At 49.0% G+C, this 8,329-nt stretch overlaps 2 protein-coding genes across 2 annotated transcripts; one reads left to right on the top strand and one right to left on the bottom strand.

The window, feature by feature from the left end:
- Positions 1-245: 245 nt before the first annotated feature.
- On the bottom strand, positions 246-7,976 carry LOC106654954 (peregrin). The gene is made up of 10 exons (XM_014375119.2): positions 7,233-7,976; positions 6,615-6,897; positions 6,149-6,538; positions 5,599-6,061; positions 2,137-2,439; positions 1,869-2,043; positions 1,411-1,790; positions 1,076-1,303; positions 513-962; positions 246-434 (listed from the first exon to the last, which is right to left on the bottom strand). The coding sequence occupies exons 1-10, from the start codon at positions 7,380-7,382 to the stop codon at positions 254-256; spliced, it is 3,003 nt and encodes a 1,000-aa protein (XP_014230605.1). The 5' UTR covers positions 7,383-7,976; the 3' UTR covers positions 246-253.
- On the top strand, positions 2,544-5,593 carry LOC106654956. Its single transcript, XM_014375120.2, has 2 exons — positions 2,544-2,852; positions 3,852-5,593. The coding sequence occupies exon 2, from the start codon at positions 3,905-3,907 to the stop codon at positions 5,243-5,245; it is 1,341 nt and encodes a 446-aa protein (XP_014230606.1). The 5' UTR covers positions 2,544-2,852; positions 3,852-3,904; the 3' UTR covers positions 5,246-5,593.
- Positions 7,977-8,329: the final 353 nt, after the last annotated feature.

An 8,329-nucleotide genomic window follows, 5' to 3' on the forward strand; every position in this document is an offset into this window, starting at 1 on the left:
TTATTAAGGTGTAAAAAATTTTTATTTAAAATGTAAAAAAAGAAATTATCGATTAAAATTCATCTAGTTTTTTTTCAAACCATCATAACGTGTCTTTGTCTAAAAAAAAAACAAATGCAATTATTCGCCCTAATTTTTGTAAAGTAAACTTTGTACATTGTATAAACGTATAATATTACAGTTCATTACGTTAACATTATAACATAAATATTATACTCGTATAATATTAAATAGAAAGAGACTAATCAATTATTTAATCGCTCGCCGTTGCATCCGTCGATGAATTACGCGTTTGTTTTTGGTGATTCAGTGCGTCTTGGTACGCTTTTTTCACAGCTTTTCGGTCTGATTGTTTTCGCGATTCAATCAATTTACCATTGTCGAGCTCTTGAGATACTCCGAGGGGCTCCAATTTTTCTCCAGGTAACCATTGCCTTAGAAAAAAAACAAGTTATTTAAATTATTAATCTGTCGACATTAAAAATAAGTAGAAAATTATTAGTTCAACTCACCATGTTCGTTTTGTATCAAAGAATAAAACTAGATAGATTTGGTCTTTGTAGTTATTGGCCAAAGCCAAAACATCGTCAGGAGGTGACGGAATGGGCACGCCTTTGTATATGGTGCCTTTGGGAGTTTTGGGGTCAATAATGAGAGCTGGATACCAAGGATAACCTCGGCATTTTGCCCAAACCAACTGCAGCGGAGTGAGAGTGCCATCATCATCGATTTCCATCTTAGGATATTCTTGATCGTCAGATAATTCACCATCATAGTCGTCATCGTGATTATTTGACTTCGACCTGGGTGAACTAGCTTCTTGATCATAATTTGTGTCTGATCTATCTTCATCGGGTTCTGGACTAGACGAACGGCTCGTGGAGCAGCTACTGCAGCTAGAAGAAGAAGAAGACATTTCTCTCTCTGCGTCCGCTCCGTCACTGTCACTGCCACCGCCACTCCTGAAAAGTATTCATTTCTTTTATCGACTTTGTCATACTTAGTTTTATGAAAAAATTTGGTTTTATTTTGTTTAAATTGAATCAAATCAGTTCGCAAAAGTTTCTGAACGTACCTATAAACCGAGAAACTGTCGCTTTCTTTTTTATCGTTGCTCGGATTACTGGGACTAGCTCGATGCTGCAATTGACTATTTCTGCTTTGTCTGGCTTTAGCTTTACGCGTGAAGAGTACCGCTGTGCGACGATTGACGCCGCTTGTGCTACGAGTCGAATTGACCGATGAATTGGATACATTAGCGTTTTGCTTCGAATTCGATAATGACGTATCCTTTTCATTGCCACTGAAATAAAAGTATACAATAAAAATCAAATAACATTGCATCGATGAAAGCTCTAAGCAACTATTTTGCACAGAGAATACGCGTAATTTTGTTTGCTTAATTCGTACCTTAATACAGATTCCGAGTTATGACGCGTTCTGCCGCTCTTATCTGTTTTTCTTCGTTTCGATACCGGGGACGACGACGACTGATCGTCGCCATTGAGCTCGGGCTCGGTTTCCGCGTTGTTGGACTTTTCGTCCTTGACACGCTCCGAGTCCGAGTCCTGCTTGTACTTGTACAATTCGGCCAGGACGGACGAATTCGTCAGGGTGCTGTAATCCTTCTTGCCTTGATTGATTATCGGCCCCCCCGCGTCGCGCAGCTTCACTCCCGCGCGATAAAACACGGTCTCCTTGCGATTGTAAGCCAGACAGTTCGAGATCATGAGATTGAAGTCCGCCTCGAAGTCCTCGATGGTTTTGTACTGGTTGTGATCTATTTTAGACTGGAAGAAAGAAATGGGGTCAGAGATGCGGTGCGAATGAGAAAACAGTGGTAAATAATTTGAAAAGTCTAAAAATACCTCCATCGTTGAGAAATCCATGGGCTCCTTGACGATGTCCAAATAATCGGGCACTTCTTCGACGTTGACCGGTTGCCCGAAGATATCCTGCAAGTCGCGCATCTTCAAGTACTCGAGCAACAGCTTGAGAATACTGTCCAGAGGTCTCAGCTCCAACCACGTGTACTTTTCCTTTCTGAAAGACGCACGCACGAATCGTAATCGTAATCGGAGAGAAAACAAAACGGGCACACAAAAACCCTAACGGCGTGTCAACGATGATACTCACACTTTGATGAGCTCCAGCTTGAGCTTCTCCCGCTTGCGCACCAGTTCGCAGAGCAGACGTGCGCGCTCGAGATCCTGGCGCAGACACTGCCAGTACTTGAGCTGGCTGTAGATCTCGTCGCGATTCTCGCTGTCGCCGGGCGAGGGCGACGAGCAGCTGAGCGAGGTGGGCGGCCTCGGCTGCAGGTGGGCGCTCTGCAGCCGACGCAGCAGCGGCACGCCGTTACGATACTGCCGCTTCAGCGTCCAGTAGGCTATGAGGCGCTGTATCAGCTGATTCTTCTTCGGAATGCCGTCGGCTAAACTGTTGACCAAAAAAAAAAATGGATTATTATTTTCGTATTTTACTCGCGCGAAAAAAAATTTTTTTTTATCCACGACGTTATCATATATACAAAATGCTAATGCGATTCGCTAGTGCCGGTCGCGAAACCGGCCGCGCGCGACCGTATCCAACGCGGTTTCTAGTCGCGTCATAATATTTCACACATCTATATACGTTGGTACATTTATATATTTTCGCAGACGCAGCAGTTGCACTCGAGCTATATACGTGTGCGCGCTATTGTGCAGCGAATTACGGAGACGGCACAACAGTCTACCTCGTCGTTACTCTCTGGTTTGATGCATTGAAAGTTTTGCCGTGTATATATATAATATTTGAAACACCGATCGTTCGTGTGGGTGGACATCTTTTCGAAATTAAAGTACCAAGAGGTAAATAATCATTCGTGACCCGTGCATCACCTGCATATCGTCACTATTTCCGGGTGAGCGGGGATCACTTTAGCATTCATCGAGAAACATTTCCCATAAGACAACGCGAAGTAAAAGCTAATTTCTTATTTTATTTCGGTGAAATAGTTCAAAAAATCTCATAACCAGCATTGAGTATTTTCACCGTATTGTACATTCGAGTTCACGTATTTTTCACGATTCGTAATTTTACAATAAATTAATGCACGATCTGCGAGTTTTCGTTCTCGAGCTTTTACCATGCCACGCGAAAAACGCGGCGATAGAGGAGCTCTATATAATAGTATATAGTGGCGTCGACGTTGACATTGATTCTTGTGATTCTATTACGCGCGTATGTACGATATCTCAGGGCTAAAGCCAAGGACGCATTGAGGCGCGCGCTGCAATGATATATCTTCGAGATTACATACATATAGTGGTTGCGATTATGGAACCGTACTCGACCGATTGCGGGACGGTCGCGATCGAGCATCGATTACGAATCTCGTGTATTACACGACAAATCAAGCGATTAATTTTCATAATTCTACGCGTAAAGTAGTGCGAAGTTATCGCGCAAAGTTCGTCATTGTGAAATGCACCTAACAGCACGTGGTGGAGTTGCATCGCGCGCGCGCCTGAAAAAGAATCGCGACGTACCACGACGCATGCGCTCGGTTGTTGTTTTGTATGCAACTTGTAACACACACACTCGAATGCACACAAACACTACGAGGCAGCAGTAGTAGCTGTCAGATAAGCTGCAGAAAAGTACGGAGAGTAGTAATTTTCTCGAATCGCGAGGCGTCCTGTCTGTGGTTCGCAGTGGTGGTGTTGTGTGTGCGCCGTGGCGGATTCACACGCACGCATTATGATCGAAAATCGTTCAAACGTCGATCGACGTTTCGATCGCTCAATTTTCCGATCAATCGCAGTCGACTTTTCGTAACGTAGTCTGGTGTGTATACGTTTTTACAGGATGCGCCACAACAACAGCAGCAGCACGAGTTTGTAAAAACAAAATTGCCGAGATGATGTCTTGGAATCAGAGTCACGCCTCGATGATGCTGTGGGACCAGCTCGGCTCGATACTCGGCTCCTCCGGCGACTCTGCTGGCAAAGAACAGCTACCGACTCTGCACGCCGCGGTGCGCAAGGGCAAGCTCGAGCAGGTCAAGCATCTGCTGCGCCACTGCGAGGACCCGAACGGCCGCAGCAAGTTGGACGGCGACACGCCGCTGCACGTGGCCGCGGCCCTGGGCAGCCTCGAGATCGCCAAGATCCTGGTGTGGAACGGGGCGCGGGTGAACGAGCGCAACGCGCGCCGACTCACCCCTCTGCACTACGCGCTGTTCCGGGCGGCGAGCGAGGAGCTCGTCTGGTTTCTGCTGGAGAGCGGCGCCAGTTTGAGAAGCGGCGAGGACGACGACCTTGACTGTCAGGACCCGGAGAGGCACGCGATGACTCGGCCGGATAGGACACCAGCCGAGGCCATGGACCACCTGCTGTTCTGCGAGATCGCCAGCGTCAACGATGGGCTGAATCAGGCCTGCGACAAGCAGCTGCTGCTGCACAGATGCCTGGCCAGCGGCAAGCCTCGACTCGTGAAGCTGCTGATCGGCCTCGGGGCCGAGGTCAATCTCCGTGACCAGCACGGCCTCGACCTGTTGCGGGTCTACTTCGATCGCATGGAGAACGGCGTGGAGATACCCACGGAGCTGGACGAGCAGGTGCTCGGCTTGATCATCGACCACGACGCCGACGTGAACTCGCGACCGCAGCCGCTCACGGTGCTGAGGCTCGCCTCGGGCGTCTACGAGCTCTGCCGGATGCGCGGACTGCCCGCCGAGGGCCGCAGGATCCTCGATGCGATACTGCGCGAGATCGCCCGACTGGACGGTCTGGGTACGCCGCCCCTGGCCAAGGACCTGGCCATGATCGAGAACAAGCCGCCCTTCCGGGACTTCTATCGGCGCTGCGGCCTCGAGCTCGAGCTCATGCGGGGTCGACAGTTCTACGGCAGCGTCACGTTCTTCGATCTGCTGACGCGCGACTTCGCCCGCAGGCTGGGCTACGTGCACAACGAGGATCTGTTGAGGGCGCTGAGGAACACCGAGCAGCAGCGGAGCATGATCGAGCGGACGTTCCCCATCTACGCCAAGCCCATCCAGCTGAGGATTCGGCGACTGCTGCTGAGGCACGACTTGATGAGCGCCGCCACGAGGATCTTGATGCAGATCGTGAGGCACAGGCTGCCGCTGGACGTGGTGATGTACAAGATAATGCCGCACTTCACCACCTGGGATATGTTCAATTTGACGCACTGCAACGAGCAGCCCATGTGTCTGAGCTTCATAAAAGACTCGTGTTAAACCACGACGACGACGACGACGAATCTTTTGGGATCGATTTCTTTTTTTTCACGCACTTTTACAATGAGAAATCAACAATTGTTCACAGCAAATCCTTGTGTCGCGTTATAAATGTAAATTGCTTGTTCACAGATTTGTTGTTGAAATGTTTTTAGATAAATTTGGGTAAGTCTAGTGTACGAATGGAAAATGTCAATCGAGTGAAATATAAAATGCTCGTTCACAGATTTGTTGCTGAAATGTCTTTAGATAAATTTGGGTAAGTCGAGTGTACAAATGGAAAATGTGCATCAAGTGTAATGTATAACTGTAAATGTACGTAAGCAAATAAATAATTATTTTCGACTACTCACCTGGCGATTTCTTTGATCTTCTCGGGCGGAATGGTCGGAATCGATATCACCGGGGCGCAGGTCGTCTTCTTGTTGGCGATGGCCCGTCGCCTCGCGTCCGTGGGATTCGTGCTGGGCTTGTAGTCGGGCGGCGTGTGCGCCTCGCAGTAGGCCGTCTTCTGGACCAGCATGGGCTCGCCGTTGGCGGGCTGCACCGTGCGCATCCTCATGCACAGTCCGGCCTGCTGGGCGCAGGTGACGTGGAAGGCCGAGTAGCAGTTGCTCTTGTGGCACTGGATGCAAGCGCCGACGTTGCGCTGCTTGCACACGCTGCAGGTCAGCCGCCAACGGGCCTGCGGAATACAGTCGATACTATCGATGGGCTCGAGAAAGACCGTGTTCGCGAAGCGCACCTCCGGGATCCAGAGGGCACAGACGACGTGCGCCCAGGTCGCCGGTTTGTCGGTCTGCTTGAAAGCACCGCCTGAAAAATTTTGGAATTAAATTATTGGTTCTTTAAAAATCCTTATGAAAGTTCTTATAAAGTCTTGAAAGAAAATTTTTCAAATACCTCTATTGGGACAGAGGGCACAATCAACAGCCCGAGAAGGACTTTGGAGACAGCGGCGACAGAGCCACTGTCCCTCTGGAATGTATGGCACACCGTAGCAATCTTGATGTACTGCCAAATTACACATATCGCAAAATAGAATGGCATTGCTGTTTTGACATTCACCATCCATACAAATACAACACACTGCATCTTCGTCTGGAGCTGTCGAGAGAGCAGCGACGCCAGCATTTGTTTGTTGTTGAAAGTAGGATTCTTTTTCTAATCGATCCATCAACAATTCAAAAGTGTCCGGATCAAGATTGGGTGAGAGGCCTGCGGCTGATCGACGTTCATTGACAATAGCTAGAAAGGCTGCGTCCTCTTCGTCCAAGTCATACTCTACTTCATCTACGATAGTAAAATTATAATAAGTAAAGAGAAGCTTAGCGTTTTGTTTTGATTTGAATATCACGAGCATACGTACTGTCCAATTCTTCTCCACTGCGTTCCATAAATCGTACATAGGAATTGGGAAGCGGATCAGCCACGCCGAGTTGAATTTCATAATCGTCTAATTCTTTGGATACAGCTTTAGGTAATGAACTTAAAATAGCTTTGTCTTCTTTATCTTTGTCAACTGCCGATCCGCTGTTTTTGTGAGGTGTGACTTTTTCATGAGAATCGTACTCATCTTGTGTTATGATAAGAATACTGTCAGTAAATAGTAATTTGTAGGGTTTGTTGGGATCTTCGTGCCAAGGTGTCACCTGTAACAGAATTCACTTTTAAAATGCATTCATAACTATTTATCACTGTGTCCACAATATAACGGTAACATTCACAACGACGAATTTCGAAAACACTATGATATAACGAAAATAACAAACACTCACTGAAACTCGATAAAAAGTACACAACTAACTTGTGTCAAACACCTCAAAAAAAAAAAAACCTAACCTAATTCCAAGCCACTCAGAGAGACCAAAAGTCGGAGAGGTTGAAATATCAACAGGTGACGAGCGAGCGGCTCTCGGCTCGGCCCGAATCGAGCACAGCACGAGCACGACGCGGCGTGTACGTGGGAGTGTCAACACAAACTTACCAGCGCGTACTTGGCGTTCTGCTGCTGCTGCGGAGTGCTCTCCGGGGACTGGAGCGGACTCGTGGCCGGCGACTCGGGCAGCTTGCGTCCCTTCCTCTTGTTCTTGCTGCTCTTGCTCTTGCCCTTGGGCGTCGCGCCCGGACCACGCATCCTCCTGCGTCTGCGTCGAGAAGATGCGGCGGAGAACGAGACTCGAGCATGGGCAGCAGCATGAGCTGCGACGACGACCTGATGCTGCTGCTGCTGCTGCTGCTGTTGCTGCTGCGGCCGAGAAGTAGCAGTAGTAACGGTTGTAGCAGGGTCGTTGGTCGACGACGAACTCGTGGGGCTGCTTATGTTCTTGCTTATGTTCTTGGCGACGATGGCTGCCGACGTTGATTCTTCGGCGTCGATCTTGGCTCGCTTATTATTGCTACTACTGGTAGTAGTAGTAGTACTCGGCGTCGAGCTGGAGGCCGCGTGCGGCTGCGGCTGCGGTGGCGCTTTTTGTTTACGGTTACGTTTGCTAGTAGTAGTAGTGGCGGTGAACGCGGACGACGCGGCGGCGTCCGTTGTTGTAGTATCTGAAACGGCTGCTACCGCCGCTGCTGCTGCTGCTGCAGCTGATGCTTTTGATTTCTTCCTCTTCTTGGCAGCGGCGGCAGCGGCGCGTTGTTGATGCTGCTGCGACGCCGTGACGGCAGCAGTGTCGCTCGAACGCGTCAGCTTGATCACGGATTGCAGTGCACCTATATGGTCGAGAGAACGACTGGCCGGGCGATCGAACTATGCGTATTAATTATTTATCTACGATGATCAACGACGGATGTGCACTTTCGCGTTATCGTACTCGATCCTATGCAACTGCTGCTGCTGCTGCTGCTGCTGCTGCTGCACCGTCGTACAGCCGTCGTCGTGCAGCTGAATGCAGCCGAGGCGGTAGTCGTCGCGCGCGGCGCAGGTGAATTATACCCAATATGTACGGCATCGTATTCTGTGCGTGTGCAGTTGTGTGTTGCAGCTGTCGCCCGCGAGTTTGCATCGCGGCGTGTTTCGCAGTCTGTATAGACCGTAGGTAGGTGGTAAATGCACGCGCGCATCATTGTATATTATCCGAA

This window comes from Trichogramma pretiosum, unplaced genomic scaffold, assembly GCF_000599845.2.
Source record: "Trichogramma pretiosum strain Unisexual culture from Peru unplaced genomic scaffold, Tpre_2.0 scaffold23, whole genome shotgun sequence".
NCBI lineage: Eukaryota > Metazoa > Arthropoda > Insecta > Hymenoptera > Trichogrammatidae > Trichogramma > Trichogramma pretiosum.

Coding starts and splice junctions, on each gene's coding strand:
- LOC106654956 (XM_014375120.2), top strand. CDS start 3,905: ATGATGTCTTGGAATCAGAGTCACGCCTCGATGATGCTGTGGGACCAG.
- LOC106654954 (XM_014375119.2), bottom strand. CDS start 7,382: ATGCGTGGTCCGGGCGCGACGCCCAAGGGCAAGAGCAAGAGCAGCAAG. Junction 6,062..6,148: donor TGCCCTCTGTCCCAATAGAG/GTATTTGAAAAA, acceptor AAAATTTTTCAG/GCGGTGCTTTCAAGCAGACC. Junction 1,304..1,410: donor AACTCGGAATCTGTATTAAG/GTACGAATTAAG, acceptor CTTTTATTTCAG/TGGCAATGAAAAGGATACGT.